Source organism: Notothenia rossii (genome assembly GCF_949606895.1).
Source record: "Notothenia rossii genome assembly, chromosome: 9".
Classification (NCBI taxonomy): Eukaryota; Metazoa; Chordata; class Actinopteri; order Perciformes; family Nototheniidae; genus Notothenia; species Notothenia rossii.
In genome coordinates this window covers 70,066,839-70,094,810 of record NC_136907.1, presented here as the reverse complement: position 1 = coordinate 70,094,810, position 27,972 = coordinate 70,066,839, and the positions used below count along the sequence as shown (strand labels likewise).

General features: G+C 40.9%; 1 protein-coding gene across 1 annotated transcript in view; it reads right to left on the bottom strand.

Annotated features, from left to right (window-relative positions):
* Positions 1–11: 11 nt before the first annotated feature.
* insra (insulin receptor a) overlaps positions 12–27,972 on the bottom strand; it is a 53,824-nt gene continuing 25,863 nt past the window's right edge. Inside the window, exons 3-21 of the mRNA XM_079650537.1 lie at positions 24,683–25,019; positions 20,291–20,430; positions 19,547–19,691; positions 19,002–19,216; positions 15,419–15,545; positions 14,456–14,709; positions 12,228–12,395; positions 9,992–10,190; positions 8,959–9,239; positions 8,071–8,210; positions 7,143–7,302; positions 6,536–6,635; positions 6,382–6,449; positions 5,777–6,006; positions 4,831–4,941; positions 3,291–3,450; positions 2,538–2,667; positions 1,931–2,065; positions 12–1,582 (exon numbers count right to left, since the gene is read on the bottom strand). Coding sequence (XP_079506663.1) covers positions 1,225–1,582; positions 1,931–2,065; positions 2,538–2,667; positions 3,291–3,450; positions 4,831–4,941; positions 5,777–6,006; positions 6,382–6,449; positions 6,536–6,635; positions 7,143–7,302; positions 8,071–8,210; positions 8,959–9,239; positions 9,992–10,190; positions 12,228–12,395; positions 14,456–14,709; positions 15,419–15,545; positions 19,002–19,216; positions 19,547–19,691; positions 20,291–20,430; positions 24,683–25,019 — 3,458 coding nt within the window. The 3' untranslated portion in view covers positions 12–1,224. The remainder of the gene's footprint in view (positions 1,583–1,930; positions 2,066–2,537; positions 2,668–3,290; positions 3,451–4,830; positions 4,942–5,776; positions 6,007–6,381; positions 6,450–6,535; positions 6,636–7,142; positions 7,303–8,070; positions 8,211–8,958; positions 9,240–9,991; positions 10,191–12,227; positions 12,396–14,455; positions 14,710–15,418; positions 15,546–19,001; positions 19,217–19,546; positions 19,692–20,290; positions 20,431–24,682; positions 25,020–27,972) is intronic.

The window sequence follows — 27,972 nt, the reverse complement described above, 5'->3', positions numbered from 1 at the left end:
GAAGGAGCCTCTTCACGAATGCACCTCGCTGCTTTATTTACAGCACTATTTTATTTGATCTTGATATGACGGGCAGACATCTTAAGCTGAAGTTGCCAAACACTCTTTACTCCCAGGCATCACGTAGCAAAAAGACCAAGTGCTGTTGGTTGATCATGAGTCCAAAAAAAAGCGAATTAGTAGGATTTTCTGGATTAGAAAAAATAAACAGAGACTAACATGTAAAAACATTTTCTATCATCGTAAATACCTCAAGAATGACAACATATCAGCTATGTACAAAAACATCAACAATATATTCATATATATATATTTATATATATTTTTTTATCTTCTATACCCACTAAAATATACCAAAGAAGCAGCTATTGGTCAATCTGAGGAACTCGTTCACCAACATGTTTTTGAAAACAGTTTAAATATCCTTCAGCTGTAAATGTGAACTCAAAAAAAAAAATAAGGAAAAGAAAGAGACGTAAATAAAAATTAAAAAATAGAACCCAACAAAAGTCCTGTGTTTATCCTGTTTGCCATTTTGGAATACTGCAGAGTGTGAGGAGGTAGGCCACTTCAACCAGCTTCTCCAGTGGATAAGAGTTTGTTCGACGATGGACCGAATCTGACCATCCAACAGCGTTCCCAAAGTCTTTCAATCATAGTTCGTCATCCGCTTGCGTACAAAGACTCAGACACAGCTCCATGACAACTGATTTAGGCCACAGACAAAATAGAAGGGCACTTTTTTCAAAATACGTAGCAACCCGGGGATGAAGCCTCTTGCTGAGTTAAGGGGAGGGGGAAACAGTCTGGACTCGGGAGGGGTTTAGCAGCCTTCTTGTTTGTCAAGAGTTTGTTTCACAGTTGAATCGTTAATCCACCCATTCTAGCACAAACTTGGCAATATATATATATATATGTATATACATATATATATATGTATATATATATGTATATACAGTATATAAACTACAATCATGAACGAGAGGGACGCGGGAGGGTCCGTCCTTAAATACAAAAAGTGTCTTCTGGCATCCGTGTGCGGACCTGCTGTAGTGTGTGTTTTGTGGCATTGGAGGAGAAAAATAAGGTCCTGAGATATGCACTGTGGGGCTCCTGTAGAGAGTGTGATAAAAGTGTGCTATATATATATAAAATGACAACAAAAAACAAAAATATATTCAAATCTATAGCAATGATGTGTTTGCACGGGATGTGTACAGTATGTTATGAGGGGCTGGACCGCGGCAGGGCCAGTATTCGTCCGTTGTTCTTTCCCCCGTTCATGTGTGTGAAGGGGATGTGGTGCTCCTCGTAGCTGCCCCTCAGGCCCATGGAGGAGGCCTCGTCCCTGTCCGAGCACTGCTCCCTCTGGGAGTAGGACGACGGGTCCAGCGGGATGCTCTCCATGTTCTCCATGTCCAGGTCAAAGTCTTCGCTTTCAGGCGGCTTGTTCTCCTCGCTGTAGAAGAATGACATTTCCTGGAAGGAAGGATGCAGGTCCTCGCGCAGCATCTCGATGATCTCCTGGAAGGCGGGACGCATCTTGGGGTTGTACTGCCAAGACATCTGCATCAGGTTGTGTCTGGTGGAGGATAAAGAGTGAGATCGGGGTTAGTTTTGTTCGTTCACCATAGTTAATTGTTCGTTTTTACAAGTTCTTAAAACATTCTTCTTAAACATTATCCGATATGAAAAGGTCACACATTTCTGAGTTTTATTCTTTAATCAATTTACTTATAATAAAATCTCAGAAATTCTGTACTTTTCGGGATATAACCCACTCCCTAATTGTGACTGTTATATTGACTACCTGTTGAGGCTCTATTGTAGACAGTAAGAACATCTGTGTGACGGAGCAATGTCAACCAACATACTCAAGTAGAGTGAAAATGATCACAATATATTTTCTCAGTCCATCTCTTGTACTCACATTCTGTCGGCGCAGTTGTCCGGCCGGTCCAGGTATCCTCCGTCCATGACGAACTTGAGGACCTGCTCGTTGGACAGGCCCTGGTACGGCTGCTCGGCCAGCGTGCTGATCTCCCACAGCACTACTCCAAACGACCTGGAATACAATTCGAAGACAAACAACAGCCACAAAGGGACAAAGAGGACGAGCCAATTAGACACCTGACAGCGGAAATCAGTTTGTAAACACTCAACGCAGCGAGCCCGAGGGCGGAGGCTGCCATGCTAGTAAACAATGTCAGATGAAAACAGGTTAGCTACAGAACACACTCATGATCTGATCTCATATGATAAAGACCTACTTAAGATGCACTTATTCTCTTTATACTGTATACTACCAGACATATCGTGCACACACACACACACACACACACACACACACACACACACACACACACACACACACACACACACACACACACACACACACACACACACACACACACACACACACACACACACACACACACACACACACACACACACACACACACACACACACACACACACACACACACACACACACACACACACACACACACACACACACACACACACACACCACTGACCAGCAGTCTGAATTTGCGGTGAAAACCCCGTCCTTCAGAGACTCCGGAGCCATCCACCTGACGGGCAGCAGCCCCTTGCCTCCCTTCCTGTAGTAGTCCGTCTCGTAGATGTCTCTCGTCATGCCGAAGTCTGCGAGGAAAAGATTGTTATTGATTGCAGTCATACACACCCACACTGAATCGATTTGATACAAAGTGGTATGTTTTTAAGGCACCAATACAATTTAGCACTTATTCTTTACGGATTTCTTCGTCCCTGGAGTGTTTAATCTGCTTTCGAAATCTGTGTTTTATGTTAAATATGTTGAATAAATAGATGTAATTCAACTTGGTGCTTTTGTTGAGGCGAGCCAGTTTAGGTTTGTTGTCTGTTCTCCATAAATAAGTCATGTTTAATTAAGAAAACATAATGAATATATAGGTTATAATGGTTATACCTCTAAACCAAAAGCCACTGAGTCTACATTAACAAGCTAATGTATCCATTTCAACACAACGTACAGAGAAACAAACAGTCCACACAACTTTATCTAGCTTTATGTGGAATATCTTATGTTCGCCATACAAGCATTGTCAATTATTGATGCATAAAGTCATAAAAGCCACATATTTATAAAATAATTCCCCACCCTTTTTTCAGCAATTTCCTGACTACATGTTAAAAATGGCTCCTCAAATGGTAAATACTTATTTCAAATTCAATAAGCTGTCCTAGTGATGTGAGAACCACCCTGCATCGTTGCCAAAACGTACCTCCTATTTTGACGGTGAGGTCGGTTCCCACCATGCAGTTTCGGGCTGCCAGGTCTCTGTGGACAAACTTCTTGGCGTTAAGGTACGCCATGCCGTCTGCGATCTCAGCGGCCATTTGGATCATCTCCTTCAGAGTGGGAGGCGGGCGCCCGGGGTTGTTCTGAAAGGACACAAGACAGATCTTTAATATCTGACCTGCTAACATAAAAATTCAAACCTTGTTCCATGTCAACAGCACGTGATTTGGAAACTTTGATTGCGCAGGATGAAGTCAAAATAATCAGGTTCATACAAAACCAAAAGTTTATCATCACACACAACTTCAAAAGTCAAGACAGCACGCTTGTCATATGCATGTTTTACTTGCCGACTCATGCAATAGATACGATCTCATTTTAAACTTCGCAGCTGTCTCCGTGCAGGCTCGCGTCTCACGTGCAAAACCGCATCATGAAGCCTTTATTTACACTTCAAGTCTATTTTCACGACAATACGCATGACAAAATATAAGTGGCACCAAATAAAACACGACCACCACACTAATATAATTTAATCCATTGTGTTTTATCATTTTCATTATTCTTTTTTTCTTCTTTTAATATGACTGTTATTTGAATCTGAGTCTTTTATTGATGTTTATTTATTGATTCTGATATATGTTTGAAGCCTGTTAGATCGCTCGGACCAGATGGAGCCAGCAGACAGTGGCCTCAGTGTTGCTGTTGTTGCTGACCTGAGGTTTGCACTTTAGACGAGAGCCTAACCTTTTCAGTCAGTTTGGAGACCTGCTGTTCGTCTCCAAACAAGTCTGCTTTCAGCTGCCAAGTGCCGACTGCTAAACTCCTCTGTCAACATCCAATAACTTAAACCTCCTTCTATTGCATTCCAAGTGCCATCTGGATATTGACACACTTCAGAAGATGACACTTAAATAGATAACTTGTACAAGCTAGTCTGTACACAATAATCTGTACACAAAGAAAAAACAATTGAAGGTCGGACGCAAAATGTGGTTAATTTGAAGGTACGGTAGGTAAAACTAGTGTGACGATCCGTATTATGATCCGTATTATATTAGGGGATTAGTCGTGAATCCACCACCACCTGTCTGGGAGGAAACCAGCAGATGGAGTCACATTTGTCCTCAGAAAATACTTCCTACTTATTGTGTTAACTTAACTGTTGGTTCATTTAAACACTGAAATTGTTCTCTGTTTGAACATCTGTGGCTTTATCCACGATAGCAGTTGGGGAGAAACTGCGCTTTTAGATGTAAAGTTTGTTTAGTAAAGTGTATTATAAAGTCCAGAAGGAAGTCCTAACTTCTCTAAATTTGAGTAAAACAGTAAACAGGATTTCCAATGCAGAAGCTAAAAGGAAATAAGAAAGTATCACATTTGAAATGTGTTTACAGATAAGAAAAAGCACTGCACCATTTATCTACATAAAGCAGAAAGGAGAAAAAGAAAAGTAAGTGCATGGCAGAAGATACGAGTAGTTCTGCATGTTCACTAAAGCTAAAAGCAGATATGAGCATCACCTCAGCGTCGGGTCGCAGAGAGCGCAGGAAGCTCTTCAGGTCTCCGTGCGTCATCAGCTCCATCACCACCAGGGTGGGCTGCCCTTTGGACACAACACCCAGCAGACGCACCTGTGGGGACAAGAAGGGTTCTTTTATTTTGATATATAGTCTGGCTTGTTTGCATTATGCATTTATCTAACAAACAACTGGTCTGGTAACAGCAAGGTGACTCTGCTGCCCTTCACACAGCTATATGTAGGTCTGGTCTCTGGATGGTGAGACAGTTAGCACCTACTATTCTAGATCAGGGTTATTTGTTTTAAACTTAAACAAAAATAGGCAGTAAAAAATGCTTTTGTACTAGATAATAAACCATATCCATAAAGAAAAACTAAACAATAATAAAGGATTATTTCCTGGTTAAATAAAACATATTTTTTTATAGAAGACAGCTTTTCGGTCAATTCTCTCGACATTGAACCACTGAAATGAACTGACTTGATATTCCAGGAGATTAAAATGCATCACTTTTCTCAAGTCTCAAATCCAATGTAACCAACTAGGGAATGTAACTTGATTCGCAAAAATATTTTTACCATTATGGCCATCCCTACACAGTACTCCAACCATGTATTTAGTTTGAGTAGTATGTAGCTACATATACAGACATTATGCCTGGCACTAACAACAACAGACCATAACAAATAAATACAACTTAAATACTGAAACACAAAAAATAAATAAAACTAAATGAAATCGAAAAATCTAAACTGAAATAGAATAATAATAAATAAAAGAAATATCCTTCTCCGATCAGTTTGGTGTCTACATACTGTATGGACAGTTGAAACGTTTCTGTGGGGTTCATTGATTCACACCCCACATTGCACTTGTACGTATCAGTAACCAAAAAGCTCTATGTTTAAGTGCTAGGTGAGTTTCAGAACATGTCGTCTCTCCTTACCACATGGTGGCAGCTGAACGCCTTCATGACGGAGGCCTCGTTCAGGAACTCGATTCTCTCCCGCAGGCTAGCCGACTCGTTCACCGTCTTCACCGCCACGTGTGAGTCCCCCTCGCCCTTGATGATGTCCTTGGCGATTCCCTCGTACACCATGCCGAACGAGCCCTGCCCCAGCTCCCTCAAAATGTTGATCTTGTCCCTGGGCACCTCCCACTCGTCCTCCTCGTACACTGCAGGCACATTTTACAGGAACACGTTACACATGCAGCTTATAGCGACTGAGTTCACAGGACCTTACGAAGGTTGGTTAGAACAAGAAATTGGATAATGTGATCATGCAATTGATCAGTAATCAGATTTATATCCTCTCTTGCATGTTCCAAATCTGATGATATTTTGCATGCATTTTAAAAGACATCTGGCTAGTGTTACACAATGAAGGACTGAAGAGAACATTGGGCATGTTTCTCAGTAGAGTGAGGTTTTGGACTTATTCCGACAAATGTACTTGTTTTGGAAATCCAATCAGGCTGTGTCATGTGCGAGCATATTAAAGAGGACATAAGTAAGCTTCTATATTATTGATGAAACGGCTCTTTGCTTACCGTCAGCAGCGCTGAGGTACTCTGGGTTAGAAGAGGCGTAGATTGGACCACTAGGTCCTTGAGTTTGACTAAAAGGAAAAACACAACATTTATTTTAATAAATACATCATAATAAGATAATGCATGACAACAACAGGATGTACTGACTCCGTACCTCTTCTTGAACATGACAAATCCTGCGCCGGCCACGAACAGCAGCAGCACAAAGCAGATGATCGGTCCGATGACGATCTTCATCGCGTAGAGAGGATCGCCTGTTCAACACACAGAGAGTGAGTCACATTTCAGGTAAGAACAACAACAAGCTGCAGCGCAAGGATCAATATCTGGCTCTGTGAACATACACGAGTACAACTTGTAGCATCTCTTGATCTCCATGTAATGCTTGAGAGGACTTAGTCATACAAAGCATCTGCATTTGAATCTTCTGCTTTTGCATACATTCAGATTGATGTGTAATCAAATGTTCCATCTCATCAAGTGTGCTGCTGGTGGGAACTAATCTCATAAAATATCAAATTAACTAAAGTTACATTTCAGAACAAATATTGTATTTCTACGGAGCCCTGTGCGGTCAAATGATAGAATTAAAAACTGAGTAAAAAATGTGAGAATCTGTGCAAACTTATTTGTAAATCCTGTCCTGTGTGGTTTTGCATTTGAGAGACGTGAAATAGCAATACTTGATTGTAAAACTGTGTGAATAGAATCATATTGATGCATGCATGGTTTTGGTTTGCCTTCATGTCAGATGGACTTACTTGCGTCCTGTACGTAGAAGTACGTGGGGTCGGTCCAGGATCCGTTACCAGCCAGAGACGTGGCCCGGATCCTTACCGTGTAGTTCCCAGGATGCATCACTTTCAGCCTGCAGCCGTGGGTCTCTCTGAACATGCTCCTGGACACGCAGTAGTGCAGCTCCTGCAGGAGAACAACGCAGAGGTTCAGATGTCAAGTCAAAGTCAATCTTCCAGTTTGTGTGTACAGACAGAGAGATCGAAATACCGTTTCCCACAATCCCCAAAAATAAAAACAAATGTATATAAAAATATGTGTGCAAATATGTAGATATAATCAAAGACACATTTTTAGATGTGCACACATTAAGACCTGAGAGATGTGAACAATAAATGACAAACCAATGCTTCATCCTTTCCCAGTTTAAAAAAACATTTGCACTTGCATTAGATTTAAAGTTTTATTTAACATTTCCACTGTGGAAAGCATCCATGTCTTTTCTTGTTTTCCACAGCGAATAACAGTCTGCAGCATCAGCCAGATGTTTTGTAGACCTGTCTCCATAGCAACTGAAACATGGTGCAACTCTAAAATTACTTTTCCATTAACTTTATCACCCAAATCACATTAGTGAAACCACAAATTCAAAATGCAAGTCCAGTAATAAGTATTGCCTCTCTTATTTGTCTGTGCTGCATGGGCAGTTTAAAGATGGATGCATTACATTTGATTGTCAGTGAAATTGTCTTTCATTAGTGGCTCGTTAGACAAATGAGAAAGGGAAATATAAAAAGTGCTTTGTGACTGTGAATGAGTATAACTGTTTATGTGCTGTTGTAAACTCGCAGTGAACTCATGTACTCAGTGACCCAACCACTGAAAACACTGTGTGCGTGTGTGTGCGTGTGCGTGTGCGTGTGCGTGTGCGTGTGTGTGTGTGTGTTTCTTCACCTCAGTATCTCCCAGTCTCTTGTAGTTGACCTCGTACAGGATGATCATGCCATTGGGAGACTTTGGTTCCTGCCATGTGATGTGCACAGCATTTTCCGTCACGTCGAAGTTGATGGGACTCAAGACGTTATCGGCTTTGTCTGCGGGGAGAACAAAGTCACATTGTCTTATAAATCCTATTTCTAGCAAAACCCAGGTTTGTGTGGATAAAATAGAGGGCGAGATGTATCCAGTAGGAATACTTTTCTTTTTCTCTCTATCACTCTCCTCTGCTCACATGGAAAAACAGACATCATTATAGTTTTACCTACGCTCCCATGGCTCCCCGTGTCTTTTAGAATAGTGTTATGTTTTTTTTATAATTATGGACAAGGACAAAGATGGGATCGCTGAGTTTGTTGCATGTATTTTGACTGGATGGATTGCAATGCTAAACAAAATGTTATGTGCAAACAAATGGACTCTTATGTCGCTATGACAACAAAAGGTGGGTTGAATTGAAAGGACGGTAAGAAGTGTATGATTTCTTTGTTAGTTGGACTTTCTGGTTATTCCTACGAGTGCAGAAATGCATGTTCTCTAAAGAAAGCTCAAGGCCCCTATTTACGGAGCTTTTCAACAAATATTCTAGGAATTTCAATACACAGTACAAAAACATCTTTGTAATGAACGAGTCGAAGGCGTTACCAAAATAAAAAAAATCTGTTTGTTGCCCAACAAACAGATGACATTCTTTCACTTAACCACTATTTTACTTTCTTTACAGAGAGTGAGAAAACATTTGTGTGGAGGAAATGAAAAACCGCCTTTTGTGAGAATAACCAACATCTCCAGGTAGAAACTCATTGATGTTAATGTTTTGTTTGAGAGCTCCAGGTGCCTCCTTACCTTCAGGCATGGTGCGGGCGCTGACGTACGCCGCCATGCTGCAGCGCAGCGGGTCGGTCGGGTGGTTGCAGGCGTGAACTTCGATCTGGTAGCTTGTGAAGTGGCGCAGGTGGGAGATGACGGTGGACTCCTTGGCGTGGACGGTGACGACCGTCTTTATGCTTTCCAACGGCTCCCCGTCCTCGGGGGTGCCTGTGCCGTGGGGCGGGCTGGGGGCGGTGGTGAGGAAGGGGAAGGTTCGGTTGGCGATGCCCATCGTAGACCGCCGATGTCTGGAGCCTCTAAACAAGGAAAGGCAAAATGTACAAGAAATTAAAAAGATGTCAGATCTCCTTGCAACTTTGGAAACCTGTGTGTGACAAAGTCTGTCACTTCCTGAAAGTGACCTTCACAAGCACTCAACGTAATTGGCTAAGTTACGTTTAACCTTCTTTGTCTAGTTCCTTTGTTTTAAATTACACAACCATGTGTCATTTCGAGTGTGTATGAGAGCAACACCATTAGTGTTTTTCAGGAGAAATTGTCTAAAAATGTGCTTTAAGCTCCATTATTAAATTGGGTTTCACTTTCTCTATGAAGATGACCGGTGTGATATTTGGATCAGCTTTAAACACCTTTGAATTTGAAAGTATGGACAACTCTTTGTGAGAACGACTTATTTCCTAGTATCACCCTGTATTATACAGTTTAGTTCACTTTAGTGTGCTTTTCTGAGTTGAATTGACTGCAAAACAGGAAAGTTCTAGGATGCATTTACAATTATATTTACCGTTTCCATACAACTGATAAGCATTTGCTTTAGCACAAATATTCATACTCTCTTATATAAGAGTGCTCAGCAGGATCCAAATAGCAAACACAAGATGGAACATGTTTTGTGGGAAGCTAAATGGAAATCAATATTGCAGTGTATTGAGTTTGACAACATGAAGACAAAGAAAAAAATAGCTCTCTGAAAACAAATCAAACAAAAACACTACATTTTCCTTACGTTTAATTCTTAAAAGAAGTACTCTGCTGTCAGTTGTCTTACTTGAGCTCAAAGACTTCATTGTGGAGGTAATTCTCAAAGGTCTTGCGGTACTCCGAGTCCTCTTTCTCCTTCTTCAGCTCCTTGTCGGTCTTGGGGCAGCCGCAGCACCGCGTCCCCTGGCCCTGATCCTCCGTCTGGTTCCACTTCTGCTCTTCGTCACTGTCCACCTGAGTGGGCACTCGAGACGGCACCTTCATCCCTGGTGAACAGAACAAGGGAGTGAATGGGATTGTTGGTGCAATAAACGCAGACAGGTTTTATGCACAAACATCAACGTACACACTGGCACAAGCCTGAGGGGCGAGTCTGTCATTGTCATCACCGAGTCCTCACCCCGTCTCTGAGATAAATTACCAGTGACACTGCCTTCCTACTGACTCCCATCCCTCCAGGATGTGAGGGAGGGATGGGAGTTCAGAAGAGGAAAGTTTGGGCTCAGTTTTATGCAAACATTGTCGGGAACTGATGGCAGTGCATCCGTGAAGGTCAGGCTGAGACAGCAAAAAGTGAACCAAGATAGATGTCTGAACTTAGCTTGAACCTGAGGCAGAGTGAGGGGAAGATCCAGTGCCAGGTTTCACGTACATTAGTCGAAATAATCCTAAGCGAATAAAGAGATCAACTTAACTGCACTAGATTTTCTGGCTCAAGGGTAGAGATTAGATCTTGGTTCAACTCAAACAAATGTGCCACTATGTTTGAAAGATAAAACCTTTCCAGAAATGCTTTTCTCTTGCCCTTGTTTGTCCTTCCTGCTGAGACACCATGAACACTGTTTCTTTGACATATTTCTATTGGCATTTATTAACTCCAGTTTTGGTGATTTGAATGTTCTAAAAAAGACAAGCCACTCTTCCAGATCTGCCAGCTAATGAAAGCTTTAAAAAAAAGGTTGAATATCTGTTGATTTGAAGGAGTTTCTTCAAACTTAATACGGTTTTATGTACATGAAGTAAGCAAACAAATATATAAAGAAAATGAGGATAAGATTTTGATGGTTGTTTGTACAATTTTTATTGATTTAGTTTTGGATGTTTGTTTTTGAATTGTTGCCGTTAAGATGGTATGCTTTCGTTTTGATAATTAAATAATGTAATTTAAAGTGGACCTATCATGCTATATTTGAAACATATATTGTCGGGCCATACCTATACAAAACATGTCTGAAGTTTTTTATTTTCAAAATACCAAACAGTTCACCCATTGTAGCCATGCCTCAACCCCTCTTTTGAAGCCCTGTTAGAGAAACACGGATCTTGGGTTCTTAGCTTGAAAAAAAGAAAGAAGAGGAGGCGGAGCTAATGCCTGATCAGAATTCTACCGGAGATAAAGTTAAATTCTGCTGTGATAAAACGCCATCCTGTTCTAAATCACATCAAAAGATAATTTCTGAAACAATATGGAGCTCAAATGCTTTTTCTCTTGCGGGTTTACCACAAGGTGAGTTCTTTTTTGATTCCCTGCTTTTTAAAAACACATGTGCTCTACAGTACAGGTTAGCTCTGAGTGTTAGCGAGGCTTCCTAATTTAAACAAAGATGAGATTACGTCCAAAACATGTCAGGCATTGTTTCTGACGATTTTACGTCAGTTCGGATGGAATCTGTTTCCGCTCGTTGTACCCGTTTTTAAAAGTTTTGGGGTACGGGGGAAAATTGAGAGGGTTTTATTTTCTGACGCTGCGTGAGTTCCCCGACGCACCGGGGACACATATTTATGTATAAAAGACATCACAAAGTGCATTTTGCATGATAGGTCCCCTTTAAGTTAAAAGTAGGTCTTTATGTAGACAAGTCAATGAGCTGAAATATTAAACTCTCCCCTAAGACCGGGCTCTCATTCCTTGTGGCTGAACCAACTACTACCACTTGAGTCATGGTTAAGATGCCTAAATTTAAAAAAAAAAAACTATTTGAAAAGTAGCAAAAAATTCTGCAAAACCTATAATGCTTCGATAATTGATTTATAAAGGTATCATAGCCTTTTGAATTGGAATCGAACTGATGAACGGAGATGCATTAAGATTCACACCCCAGAGTTAATATGTACTTAAAATGTCATGTTACCTATTGGGGTTATCGGAAGCAGTTAAGAGCTTGAAATGCTGTTGAGTGGGAGGAGCTTTCTAGTAATGTGAAGATGACAGAAGACATTCCTCCTCTCTCTTGCTCTTCGACAGTCAAACCACAAACTCAGACGCAGACACAACAACAGACGACCACAACAATGCGGCTCACCCTTCTGACAGTAGTCGAACTTGTAGAGCTCGATGGCTTCCGGCTGCCGCTGACAGAAGACCAGGTAGTGGGTGATGTTACCGTTGGGGTCGTTGGGAGGTTTCCACTTGAGGATGATCTGGGAGGACGAGTTGGACGAGGAAATGGGGTCCAGCGGGACAGAGGGTTCTGAGGAGAGATCACAGGAATACAGAGGTTTAACAAGTGGGATTGGTTGATGTTCAGCAGGGCTTTTTAAAGCATACGCATAATCGTTGATTAAAACGTGACAAAAAAAGCATATAAATACACTTTTTAAAAACAGTTACAAACATGTACACAATTGTAAGGAATAGGGTGCACCTGTTAAACTATTTAAAAATAAGTTTAATTATGAATACAAATATAAAATCATAAGATGTTGATGGGTCAATTAACTAATATTATAAAAAAAACATTCATCTACATATATTGTCAAAAATGTTGCTGTAAGAAAATACATTTTTAGTTATCAATTTCTCTCCTAATTGTTTTAAGGTGATCAATATTACATTTGATTCAGATGTTTAACTCTTTAAAATGTTATTTTTCTCACTGTATTAACCTTGGTTTTCACAATTATGCGTCCTTCGCAGTTTGAGGTGGATCAATGAAATGTAAGTATCATTTCATGACTGTAAAGTTAGTGTAATTTCCAGGTGCAAAACAAACGGCATGTTAAGATGAATTTTCTATTCCTAATTCGACCCTACTTAGTGAACACAGATTAGCTCCAGTAATGCAAGAGGCATGATAAACATGTGTCAGTGTGATTTGCAATAGCAGTATGGGAACTCTTGCACTAACTGCTTGTTTGTGAAAATGAAATGTAGCTGACAAAATGTATTTAGCCTCTATCTAACCAAGTTTTGTGATCATTGATTTGCACCAAATATGGGCATCTGATTACAAAGTGTGTATTCTGTGCAGTACAGAGTACAAAAAGAGGTCACCAGCTACATGTGGCGGGAACACAGACTGGCATCACCGTATAACTGTCAGTCTGCTGAGCCGTCTTTTAAGTAGACGTATGAATCAGATTCTCGAGTGGGAGGCAAAAAAAAACAGACACCTTCCATATTAACAGTTAACAGCGTCCCGGCCTGAGGTAAACTAGGAGTTCAGAGACAATAGAAATATCACTGAACAGAAACTGTGTAGAGGGGAATGAACGGGAGGAAGCACGACAGGCTGAACCCTGAGGAGACACAGAGAGCTGGGTCGTCACAGTGTGATCGGGTTGTCCCTGTTTCATGACGGTGCCACACACTGGTCCGACTGCATTGTCAGACTAAGTTTCACCAGCAGCAGCTTATTCGTAATGACAGCTTTGCCCTTCTGAAGAGGCATTCTGGTTAGACATGAGACAGACCAGGAACCGGGGAGGTTGCCAGATGGGTAAAAAAAACAACCCTCCCGACATCTCTGACTGACTGAGTGATGTGTCTGCTGCTGGAAGCCTGTTGGGTGAGCGAAGGATGTCATGTTTGATGCGGTTTATCAGGAAGGAAGAGCTTATTGTGTAAAAGGAAGCCGGTTAGACGGGCCATCATGACTACGACAAATTCATCTGTACACGATGCACACCGTGGGTGGCAGATTACAATTAAGTACTGGGGAAGAGATTCATCATGGTGGCGTGACCGCCCGCTGCAGACACCTTGCTGCACGAGGTAGCACAGCGTCGGTCGATGGCGCCCAGAGCGGATCGTGCCATCTGTCTGCCTCTCCCCTGTTCTTGTGCCAAGGACATTTTTTGAGCTGACAGACTGACACACACAACACTGGAGTGCACCAGTCAATGATAGTGACACCAAAACAAATGTGGATTGCAGACAACCCCTAAAGATGTCAAAAGAAAAAGGCTTTTTTGGGGGATTTTTTTTTTCTCTCACAAATCGTAACCTGGAGCTTCAAATAACAGCATCTTTTGACAACCTTAAGAATTTGGATTGAGTTTGAGATTTTTACTTGTTTTGTTAATTAAAGAGGACGTGTCTCGAACATTAATTTTTTTTAAGAGATTGCTCGATGATAATAATTGTTCATGTCCGTTACTGTAACCTCATGCCTTTACTGATATCATCTTTTTTCACTTTCTTAAACAGCTTATCTGTTATTCACATAATAAATGAATAATCCAGAGATTTCAAATAAATCGGGGGAGTATTTAACTTGATATCCAGTGAACAACACAGAATCAGTCTTACTGGTGGCGTTGGTGCGGACATATATGATCTTGCTCTTGGCTCCGTGGACCTGGTGCTCGTCAGAGGCTGAGAGCTGCGTTTTCACCATGATGGCGTACTGCGTCCACGGCTTCAGAGGCAAGATGAGGTGACCCGGCTCAAACTGCTCCTTGTCCCCATCTGTGGCCCGGCGCGGAGGGTCAACGTCAGCAATCACCCAGCTGTTGGAGCCGCAGGCGTCCTGCCCGTCAAACTCAGTTACGTTCTGAAAAGTTCTATTTTGGGGAAAAACAATAACAGTAGATGATAAGGGGAAAAAAAGTGATATGCAGGCTTAAATTGTATTCCAGTTGAGAAAAGGATATTGAGTTTCAGTTTGATGTTTTACAGCCATTTATCACGGAATATATCTGGCCAGGCAGTGAAGGTAAAAAGCTTTACAAAACATCTCTGAGGCAGAAGAGGCGGTTAAAACAGGATTTTTTTTAAAAACTAATAAAGGTCCAAAACTATTGAATATAAATAAATAATACCTTTAAATTAATTCAAACTCAACCTGCATGACCTAGTGATACAATATATTGCAGGGTTGATCTCCAGTTTATTGTTTGTTGCTTCACTAAAGCCAACAGCTGACCTCATGTTAGTTTCTGTGGTAATGCTACTACAGGCAGAGGATGTTACATCTATTGTGTTGAATCTAAAATGCTTCCTTCAATGACTTCTTAGTCAGTTCAATGTAATTATTAAAGAGACTCTTTCATATGTTTTGATGTTATAGAGTAAAGTACCGGGCTAATATTGTAAACAGTAACAGAGTAGTTGTGTTATATCAAGTGTTTTGCCATTAACACCATCCAAAATTCATCTGATCTGATTCAATTCATATTTTTCTTAAATATAATGTACTATGGCAGCTAATAAAATATTTGTCTGACAGAGATCTAGGTCTGAATGTTAAAGATGGATTTAAAATGTACTTACGCTTCTTTGTAGAGCACCATGAAGCCCAGCAGGTCTCTGAAATCTGGAGGCCAGAAGGGCTCCCACTTGACCATTATCTTATCGCTCATGGTTCGGATCTGGGTAAACCTCAACAGATGGTTCTCACCTGATCAAGAAAAAAAAGAACCAAAATAAAAATTGGAGTACATGGCTATAACTTATCTGTTACAAAAAGCACAGCACTTCATTGTAAAGCTACCATTTACAAATAGCAAGTATTAATCCTGTATTTGACTAATAATAATATTGGGGGGGATGAAACCCTCTTTAATGGGCAAAGAGCACACGGTGACATTTGGCCTCTGCTTTTAACCCATCTTAGTACCAGGAGACTAGTACTAGGAGCAGTGGGCAGCTATTGTACAGCGGGAGCAATGGAAGTGGGGGGGAGGGGGTTGTCCTGTGCCTTGCTCAAGGGCACCACGACAGGGCAGGAGGTGAACTGGGAGGTGAACTGGGAGGTGAACTGGGAGGTGAACTGGGACCTCTCCAAGTAGCAGTCCAGACTTCATTTTTAGGTCTGGTCGGGGACTTGAACCGGCGACCCTACGGCTCCCAGTACAAGCCTCTACTGACTGAGCCACTGCCGGTATACAGTTGGTCTCCAGTTTGCTGTTATGACCCGGCTGCTAAATGTTTGCACGCAAAACAAGCTAGCAAGTAGGGCTGCTCAATTAAATCGTATTTTAAATCGCAATTACGATTATGGCTTGCAACGATTACGAAAACAACGTAATCGAAATATAACGATTTTTAAAAAATTATTATTATTAATTTTTTTTAATTGGTTTTTCAGTTGAGTTATGCTTAAAGTTCAGGTTATCAACTATTAAAAACATACTGTTAAAAAAAAAATGAATATGTTGAATATGTTTTACCAAAATGTTGGCTATACAGGACTGTCTCAGAAAATTAGAATATTGTGATAAAGTTCTTTATTTTCTGTAATGCAATTAAAAAAACAAAAATGTCATACATTCTGGATTCATTACAAATCAACTGAAATATTGCAAGCCTTTTATTATTTTAATATTGCTGATTATGGCATACAGCTTAAGAAAACTCAAATATCCTATCTCTAAATATTAGAATATCATGAAAAAGTATACTAGTAGGGTGTTCAACGAATCACTTGAATCGTCTAATTAACTCGAAACACCTGCAAGGGTTTCCTGAGCCTTGAAAAACACTCAGCTTGGTTCAGTAAACTAAATCACAAGTATGGGGAAGACTGCTGATCTGACTGCTGTCCAGAGGACCGTCATTGACACCCTCCATCAGGAGGGTAAGACACAAAAAGAAATGTCTCAAAGAGCAAGCTGTTCACAGAGTGCAGTTTCAAAGCACATCCACAAAAAGTCTGTTGGAAGGGGGAAATGTGGCAGGAAACGCTGCACAACCAAGAGAGATGACCGCAGCCTTAACAGCATTGTGAAGAAGAGTCGCTTCCAGAATTTGGGGGAGCTTCAAAGACAGTGGACTGAAGCTGGAGTCCAGGTATCAAAAGTCACTGTTCACAGACGTGTCCGGGAAATGGGCTACAATAGCCGTATTCCCATGGTCAAGCCACTTCTGAACTCAAGACAACGGAAGAGGCGTCTGACTTGGGCTAAGGAAAAGAAGCACTGGACAGTTGCACAGTGGTCCAAAGTCCTCTTTTCAGACGAAAGCAAGTTTTGTATTTCATTTGGAAGTCAAGGCGCCAGAGTCTGGAGAAAGGCTGGAGAGGAGCAAAATCCAAGTTGCTTGAAATCCAGTGTGAAGTTCCCACAGTCAGCGATGGTTTGGGGAGCCATGTCAGCTGCTGGTGTTGGTCCACTGTGTTTCATCAAGCCCAGAGTAAATGCAGCTGTGTACCAAGAGATTTTAGAGCACTACATGCTTCCGTCTGCTGAAAAGCTCTATGGAGATGAGGAATTCATTTTCCAGCATGATCTGGCACCTGCCCACAGTGCCAAAACCACCAGTAACTGGTGTACTGACCATGGCATTACTGTCCTCGATTGGCCTGCAAATTCCCCTGACCTGAACCCCATAGAGAATATGTGGGGTATTGTGAAGAAGAAGCTGAAAGACACCAGACCCAACAATGCTAATGAGCTAAAGGCCGCTATTGAAGCATCCTGGGCATCCATAACACCTCAGCAATGCCACAGGCTGATTGCCTCCATGCCACGCCGCATTGATGCAGTAATCCGTGCAAAAGGATTCCCAACCAAGTACTGAGTGCATTAATGGACATTTTCAAATGTTTGATTGTGTTTTGCTGTTATAAATCTTTTTTTTTTACTTGGTCTGAGGAACTATTCTAATTTTTTGAGATAGGATTTTTGAGTTTTCTTAAGCTGTATGCCATAATCAGCAATATTAAAATAATAAAAGGCTTGCAATATTTCAGTTGATTTGTAATGAATCCAGAATGTATGACATTTTTGTTTTTTTAATTGCATTACAGAAAATAAAGAACTTTATCACAATATTCTAATTTTCTGAGACAGTCCTGTATGTTAAGGAGTTTTCAGGTTGGGACAGAGTGCACTTCAACATGTTTGTTGATCTTGTTTATTGGTATTTATTATTTTTATATAATTTATTTAAATGTAGATATGAATGTATAATTTTTTTATTTTGTATTGGTTTTTCAGTTGATTACCCTGAACGTATAATTCAACAGTTAAAACGTTCAAATTATTATTTGTTTTAAAGTACAATAAATGGATGTTTTCAAAGTCAATGAATAATCGCATTTAATAATCGCAATTAAAATTATTGACCCAAATAATCGAGATTATGATTTTTGCCATAATCGAGCAGCCCTACTAGCAAGCACCCCAACTTTAGCAACTGAACTATATTTAACCGTTTAAAACAAGTGTAGAAGAAAGCATCACCCTGTAATGCCATCCAACCAGCATCTGCTATCATGTGACATGTGGGTGTGTTCACATTACAACATACTGTAGGGGCAGCCTATTGGAAATACTCTTGTTCATAAACTACCATTGGAAACAGTGATATGATCCTGAACACAACGTCACCTTTTCAGATAACAACGTTTTCTGTTACAGCTCATTCTAAGCGGAAGAAAAAAACGGTGCAAAGTTGAAATTATTTTCCACAAGATTTTCCAGGACATTTTACTTTCTCGCTCTTTTCCCTGACTAAAAATGTTTTCCAGGACACGTTGGAACCATGAGTCTCTTTAGTTTTCAAAAGAATAAAGTAAAAGTATCAAAAACATATAAAATATTATCCCCTTGTCTCAATCTATAATGAAACAGCATAAACTCGTCCCTGCTCACCATCACCTACCTAGATCAGAATATGTAGTTAAAGACAGAAAAAACAAATAGGACAAAACCTATATCACTGTTACCATGTCAACAGTTATTCTTTGCTTTGCTCTGTTGGTTGTTCCCAGTGAATCCATCAGTAAACATATAGGAACAGGAAATGACCATCATAACAATAACTAGGACTCTGTTTGTGTCTGTACCAGAGTCGACTCGTCTGTTGCCATAGTGACTCCTGTAACAGCTGGCATGTTTTCAGAGGTTCTTACATGAGGCCTGGTCTCCGTTGGTCTTGGAGGCGATGTCGTTCTTGATTTGCCTGTCTTTGGTCCCCGACACCTCCTCCATCTTGCGGATCTCCGACATGCAGAGTTTGGAGTTGTAGTGGAAAAACATGCGTCCCTGAAGGATGGTCAGCTTGTGTTTGGACCAATCCCAGAGCTGCCGCAGGTTCTGGTTATCCAGGGCATAGAACGAGTAATTTCTGGAAAAGAACACACAAAATTGCATGAAACATATCCTTCATGATGCATAGGATTTAGCTGAGGATCATATGAAAAATGTAAAAGTGTCTGAGAGTGGTTAGCCCACATTTTGCATCATATGCCATGCTTAAGTGTAGCCCAATGTACTGCAAGTGCCTTCCACCTCGACTGAATTAAACCTCATATATGATTTGGGAGCATCTAACAAAAAACAGTTACCACAGAAAGACATTTTGAAAAAGGTCAGTCCTTCCGCTTTTAACTCATAATTACAGGCAGAGGCTGTGACATGGCGAGGATGAGACGAGGCTCAGAAGAAGGAGACTCACCCGATTTCCTGTTCCTCCCCACGAATAACACGGAGTTTGCGGAAAAACGAGAGGGACACAAGGGCGTAGGAACGTCTCACTGTCAGGTATCCAGTGATCTCCTCCAGCTGGCCCAGGCTGGCCTCCAGTTCAGCTGCGATGTTGTCTGCAGAAAACCAGAAGAAAAAGCCCTGAAGTGACCTGTGCTTCCCCAGCATGCTCAGCGCTGAAGCTCCTCAGGCATCTGTTGTTTGGCAACAAACTGATCTCTGTTTTCAATTCTTTGTTTTGTTCATCCCAGCTTTCTTTTTGCAAAATAAAAATAAACTGTTCTGGCAAAGAAATTATAGTTTACAATCAAATAAACTTTTAGACATTTAATTATAAAATGTCATACACTGTTCATGCCCAATGTGTCTTTGTGCTAATGGTTACGTTAAATGTGCTACAAATCTGAAACCAATATTGTGTGTTAATCTAAAACTAGCTTCTTGCCTTTTCTTAGAGAAAGGACAAATACATTTTCTGAAGAACCAAAACATCCTTTTACTCACACAAAACCATGCAAACCCCTTACATTAATGTATATTTGTTCAAAATATTTCAATTGTTTTATAAAAACACAATAAACCACTTGAGATCATCTAATTTTCAGAGTGGTCTTAGATTCTAAATGTGATTTTATTTCAATTTACAATCTGGTTTATTTGTAATAATGTCTCCTATTGTTGTATATTGTAATCTGATTACAGCACAGATACTCACTTCCTCCACGCAGGTTGATGACGAGGCTCCCGTTGAGGACTGTGCAGCCTCTCAGAGCCTGGGCCGCCGTCACAGAGTCCACCGTCTTCAGACCCATACACACCTTCGGACAGAGCCCTGCACAGGGAGTGCAGATCAGCCTATTGAAGAAAAGCGTGACAAAAAACAAAGATTAGTCAAATATTCTGAAATATGTGTGTCAGAGCAACAAATCAAAACTGATAGATGTGCTTTGAAGTTAATTCCATTTTTTCTTTTACAGTTCTCTTTAACATAGACATACTAGAAGCATCTGGCTTGCAGGTCGTGAACAGTCTGATTTTGTTTTTGCTGAAACCGGCTGCCTGTTATGGCTGAATGAGCTGATAAGCAGTGATATTAAACGGAAAGAGTAAAGTCGCTGGACAGACAGCTGCAAAAGTCCCTTTAAAAACACCAAATCTTTCTGTAGAGCGGAAAACTTGTTTCTGTGGATACATTACTATGAGCTAGTAGTGAAAACATTGATTGCACCATAAACCTTCATAACAATCCATACATTTCTTCTTGCCAAAGACAGCTTTCTTTTAAACTATATATTTCTTGTGTGAGTTGCCGAGTGGAAGAGAAAGAGAGAACTTAGTAAGTTCCTAAAAGAAAACTACTCACAACAAGATTGTGGTTTGATCTTGTGTAACCAGGTCAGGACTTAAGTTTTAAAAATGTATATTTGGGGTATTCTGAACACAACAAGCCGAGTGCCACATAGTTCCGTTATATATTCACAAGACAGGCATTTATGGCCTGAAAGAAAAACAATATGTATTTTTGATTTGGTGGTGAACTGTCAAAGCTGCACTGAATGCAAAACAAAAACACTAAAACAAGAAGCTTCACTCAACCTGTGTTTTTAATTAACAGACCCCGACCCTTTGGCTGACGCAATGATTTCACAACAAGTGTCTTCTCATAACCGGTGTATGGTCATGGCTTTGTGTGTCAACCATATTAACCCATTTCCTGAAAAGCTGTCTGTGCAATCCCCACACTCATAATGTGGTCAGTGCTATCCACTGTATGATGAGGTTAAATATAAAGTACACAGCAGTCTCTCAGATTCACAAAGTGAGGAGACACTTGCTGTTTTTGAAGGTTCAAATGTAGTATTTAAGGTGACAATGATGAGCTGTTTGCACAGAGTTTTTGTCTTGATTGTGTTCAAGTATTTGTTGCTGGTTGGTTGGTTGGTTGGTTGGTTGGTTGGTTGGTTGGTTGGTTGGTTGGTTGGCCGGCCGGTTGGTTGGTTGGTTGGTTGACTGGTTGGTTGGTTGGTTGGTTGACTGATTGGTTGGTTGGCCGGCCGGTTGGTTGACTGGTTGGTTGGTTGGTTGGTTGGTTGGTTGGTTGGTTGGTTGGTTGGTTGGTTGGTTGGTTTATGAGTGGAGAGTACCATTGTTTATCAACGGTTGACTAAGCTGTCACAACAATTACAGAAGAATGTGGCATTTCTTTTGTGGATGCCAAATAATGGATGCTGGTGGCAGCTACAGATATCATGGCACTAATCTACAAGTATATGTTAAAACAGGAGAAGTATAAAGCAGAGGGTACAGAGGCACTTGTAAAAGATTCATGACAGCTTTAAATAACAAAACAAAGCATCACTGACAAAACACAAAAGATAAAATAGCTGAAAAGCGTGTCTTGCAAACAAAAGAAGGTCTATGGCATTGTTACATATCTCTTGACCTTTTTCCCTCTCTAGTGCCACATCTGCACTTTCAGCCTAGACACTCATAACGCCTTGGAGTACACCGCTTATCCACAAAGCACTTTCATTTCCACAGCTTAGGTTGAAGCCAGAGACGGGAGATGGATGCCAAAGAGAAGAGCTGTGCCATAAGGGGAACAGAACGGGATTCAGAGGTTGAGATGAGGGTGGGTTCATCACAGGTCAGCGCTGGTATAAAGGTTTGGATTACAGCTCTGATCACCTGGCAGGAAGGGATCAAATCTGCCCATCGAGAGGCTCCTTTTAATGAAAAAGCATTGTTTCAAAGATACGAGCAGCTCCCACTCAAGTTTCACCTGTGCAATGTAGGCAAAAAGTACACAATAACATATATTTATATATTGCTTTATATTGAGATGCACTAATGTGATGTTATTGTTAAAATGTTTGTAATCGGTACATTTTTTATTTCGTTATTACAACGTTCCTATTGTTTTAACTCTGCTGAACAAAAATAAATATATCTATATAAGTGAGGACAGTATCATATAATGCAATTAATGTTATGTGTGTAAAGCACGTGGTGTCAAAAAATAGATTTGATACAAACCAGAAGTCATGCCTTTATGACAACACCCTTTAAAGTTGGCACTGAAGATGGCTGCCGTGTATCGAGCTCCTCCTCATTCGTTCTCATTATGCACCTTTAAGCAACGTTTACATTCATATTATTCATTTGCAATACTAACTTGCACTTCAATAGCTTATGTCTTAGATACAGATTTTGCGTTCAACTGAATGACTTCAATTGTTATAAATACTTAATGAGCATTGTTGGAGAGTGCCTGAGGCCTAAGGATTGCATTGCCATGACTGCCAAGTGTAATTGTTGCGCATATGATGTGAACAAAGAACTTGAACCCAACAAATGTTTTAATAATGGTTCGTATTGTTTTACAAGCCTGATGAAATGCACTACAGCTTGAAGCATTTTATTTAACTGATTATAAATGAATCTATGTGGACTTTTCATTATTTCTGTTGCACAAAAAGGAACATCTGGGTGTGTGTGATTTTCTTCTGATCTCAAACGTTGGATCTGAACAGTGATCAAACATCAGTAGCACTTGAGCAAGGCACTTCACCCTCATCTGCTCACAGAGTCCAGGTAGAAACATCCCAGGTGTGTCACTCCATGAATGTGAAGCTGTGTGTTGTTTGAACAGAGATGAATGGTGCTTGTCAAATCTTCTCTGGATGGATAAAGGTTAAACACACATTACTTTTTGCCTGTCATCACTGTCGTCAGAGGCAGGCTGCCCGCTCCACGCTGCTGCTTGCCAGACACACTCACTCTCTATTTGCAGCTGGCCAATGGAGTCCTGCTCCCCGGGTCACTGACAGCCTCCCCTGGAGTTTAAGTGCCTCCCAGTCTTGTTGTAACAGAAGACAATAAGTCCTGAATGATCCAGCTGCGTTTTCAACCTCTGCCCGAGCAGAGTGATTAGTCCTGTCTGCAGAGTCTCGCAGCCACGCCCACACTAATCAACAGCCCGTCACGGTCAGTGAAGTTGTCAAAGAGGGATGCGATAAAGGTCAATGGCAACTCAGCACAACCACAACACCACACTTCAGGGAGGGAAGTCTGTTCGGATGAAGCTTACCAAGATATGCACACAACTGGTTGTAAATTACAGATGGGGATAAGAAGGGAAAAAACACTTCACACGTCAGCGACTATAGCTCGCTCACCGCAATGCGGACAGCAGCAGTTGGTAAACAATCATCAATCATTTGTAAGGCGTGTGAGAATTTTTTTTCTTTTCCGCAGATGGATACAGTCAGGCTCCGAAACCAGGATGTGCCAGGCTGCTTACTGCGCTGCACCACTTTGAGATGGCTTTCTGCGGTCTCACACACACGCTACAGAGAGGTGTGTATGTGTGTATGTGCTCATAAACAGTGCTGTCTGAGCTCAGTAGAACCTCCAGTTCCTGCTGAGTCACTCTGTGTTCTGAACACAGTGACAATAACTAAACAAGGCAGGAAATTATAATTTAACACCACCTTTTTTTTTTAAGAGTTTTAACTATTTTTTCTTTTAAAATGGAGTCTGTTGTTGCTATCGTTATGATCACTTTCTTTATAAAAGTTTAAAGCTTTTTGCTTTAAGATACAAATCTGAAAAACTACTTTTTATGTCTTTAGTTTTTTCTTCCTAGTCACCTGCCTGATCTATTTGGGTCAAATACAAACATCAAACTAAAAGGAGGACATTTTTTAGGAAGAGGCAACAACGGCATTTCTGGCTTAAATCTGTATCCAGAAGCAGCTGAAGGACTATGAATGAGTTGTATTAGTGGGGAAGAGTCACATTTTTTGGAATGGGATTCAAAGGTTTGAAAGTACCAATAAGGTATAAAAGATGAGGAATATTATAAGGTTTGTAGAAAAGCTGACACTCAACTAGATGGTTGATTTCATAAGTTGATAGAAAAATGTAGAACATTTGCTGAGAGTTTGAATAAGAGTAAATAAAATATAGCCAGTGAATGCTCCTGGCAGCCACCATTTGTTTCACACCAGATAATAACAAGTGTTCTGTTAGCCAGCTTCACTGATCACACATTGTTCCATCTGACCATCAGGAGCCCATCAGACCGGCATGAGTGTCCACTTACGAGGAGGAGTTGACGGTGGTGTAGCCGGAGGGACACTCGTGGATGCAGGCCCCGTTGTGGATGACGTACTCGTGGCAGTCGGCGCTCTTGCTGCGCTCCTTCTCGTGCTTGCATCTGTTGTGGAGGTCTTGGCAGAAGCCGAAGGAGACGCAGCGCCAGCCCCTGTAAGTGAAGTGGTTTTCGGGGCAGCGGTCCACACACTTGTCCTCGTGCTGGAGGCCGCGGCAGGCCACGCAGTGATCGGCTGAGTGGGGCTTCAGGCAGCCGCCGAGACACTGGTCGTGGCAGCACAGGTCGTCCTTGGTGCAGGCTCGATGCTTACAATGCATCGGGCACACTGCAGGGGAGAGAGGAAGGACAGAGTTAGTGAAGCAAATGTGGAAGTTCAAGAAAGGGTTGAATATGAGCTGAGGGAAAAGAGGCAGGAAAAAGAAGCTTATCAGCATGCAGACACCTGCATTTGATTTCAGTTCAACTACTGTAACAAAATCTGTAATAAATGTGCAATATGTACTTTTACTTGTACTACTGTTATCTGGCACACTTCTACTACATGCAACAGAATAGGGCTGAACGATTAATCGATTTTAAATCGAAATCGCGATTTTAAATGATGCGATTATCAAATCGCAAAGCCTGCGATTTCTTTTAACATTTTTTTTTTGTTCTTCTTGTGTGTCAGTCATCCACACCAATCAGAAGTACTGTGCTTCACATGTACCAGCCATTGTTAACCAATCAGAAGGGCTGTGCTCCACATGTACCAGCCATTGTTAACCAATCAGAAGTACTGTGCTCCACATGTACCAGCCATTGTTAACCAATCAGAAGTGGCCCATGATAGAAGGTGATAGACAGATTGATCCAATCACCTGCCAAGTATTTTTTGAAAGTGCCTGCCCTTTTCCAAATGGCTTCCAATGAAGCTTTCCTCGATGGTTTGGTGAAACAAAGCGTCTGAGTCAGGTTAGTAATGTTACAGGGTGAATCTTAAACTGAAGCTTGACTTTAAAGCAACCCAACGGAAGTTTCATGTAAGTTTAGTTCTTTCACTCGTAGCTCAGGCTGCGGGGGTGCTAGAGACGGGAGCACGTTGATGAGACCTTCCTAGCCGGAGATATTTTACAATAAACTTCTGTTGGGTCGCTTAAAAACAAATATCGCAAATCGAATCGCAATACTTGTCAGAAAAATCGCAATTAGATTCTTTCCCAAAATCGTGCAGCCCTACAACAGAATCAGAATACCTATATTAGTCCCACAGAGGGGACATTTACATTGTTACAGCAGGAAAGAGCCAAAGACAGCTTAATGTTACCTACGAAGCATGCATAAAAAAAAGCACTTATTTTTTTAATTAATTTTTTTAAATACTGTTACTTTACCTATTGTTTTCTACCTGGATTGGTAATTTTTGTAAATTGTCATCTCTATCTCTAATATTTTATGCATGGCTCTTAATTCATATTTTGCCTCTATAATTTCGATGTAACAATTTAAATGTCCCCTCTGCGGGACTAATAAAGGTATTCTGAATCTAGGTTTCCCCAAGTTACAGTATATTACAATATATATTTATATCTCAAACTCCGGAGATATCTTATATGGTCGGAGCTATGTGTCAGCAGGAGGGAAATCCCTCCTCCCTCACTAGCCAGCCGCCCAGAAGACCATCTGTCATTGGCCAACAAGCATGGTGAGTACAAACAGCGGGGATCCAACACTAGTTGAAAAAAGACAGACACTTATCAAGAAGGCTTGGTGAAAGTGAGACAGAGGGCGAGAAAACTGGAGCGAGACACGTGCGTGATGTCTTGCTTGTTTCTTTTCTTTTAAACACAATAAAAGGAGTGACTTTTAATTGATATAAAATTAAATCAAATGTCCCTTCCTTATTTGTGTTTAGAAAGGATTATTTGAAAAATAAAAATGTATACAAATCTTCCAGCACCCTTGCACTTTCCTCAAGTTCCTCACGCTGAGAAACACTATGATCGATAAACATCACAACAACTCAGAGCTGTAATCAACAAATATTCTGATAATTGTACACTATTCAATTCAATTCTAAAACTATATACTCAGTTATGTTTATAATTCTTATAAATGTCCATAACAATTTCCTAGGGCCCAAGGTAATACTTGTTTTCGTCAGACCAGCTGTCCAACACTTAAAACATCTTCAATCTAATCTAATGTTAAGACTATCAAGAGAGCTAAACAAAACTGCCCCGGCCTTCTTTCTAGTAACACAACTTACACATGCTCTAAATGCAGTACAAACAAACACACACACACACACACTGAAGTTCAGTGAAGGTTTTAGTGGTCTAAACAAGATTAGTTAAGGACAGAGACAAGTCTGTAGGTTGGCTGTTTGTGTGTGCGTGCCCTTAATTCAGCCAGTTACGTAACATCAGACTCTGCAGGTGTGAGCGTGTTTGAGTAGATCAGCTGAGTGTGTGTGTGGATAGATGGAGGATTCTCAGAGGTAAATACAGCTGAATGACCTGCCTGCTCAGATTAGCTTGTCAGCCACGAGAGCCACATTAAGACCGTTTGACAGCCGAGGAGATACTGAGTTCCTGAGGTTAAGGGCAGGTTACAGGTCAGCTCGTAAAGTTGGGATTATGTTCCTTCTTTTAGGGGTTTGAAATCATTTTCACCCACATAAAACAAAACAAGAAGGGACATTTATGTGACAATTATCTCCAAAGTCTGTTCTTCTTTGCTCGCTCTCATTTGTTAATGCTTGGTTTCATTAGTGTCCTGAGGTTGACCCTTCCATTAACAAAACAACATGGACCCCCTGTCCTCATAGATTCACAGAGGTAAGCTCTTAAACATTAAAAGAGTGTGTGTGTTTGGGGCGGGTGGCAGCAATATGAGAATGGCAGTGTGCACGGGGAGATATAACCACCTTTTATCTACGTCAGTCTGTAAATTGAAATAATCTACTCGGCAACAGGATTTACAAAAATACAAAAATTATGATTTTCACGCTTTAAAACAAGAAAAATATCCACTTTATAGGTTTATGTTCAGACTCAATCGTTTATTAGAAAAGCTGCCCTTCAACTTCCCCTCCGATGTGATGTATGTACACACAAACACACTCCCAAAGCATTGCAGTCTGCTCACACTGACTCCTGATCCTGCAGCCGGCTCCATGTCGGAGCACAGGCCCAGCAGCAGATCCACCCTCAGCCTTAGCCAATGTGTAGGCTAGCTGCAGAAGCTAGCCATTCAAATGGCCTCTCCCATCTCCAAGGAAGACAGGCGCACAGTTT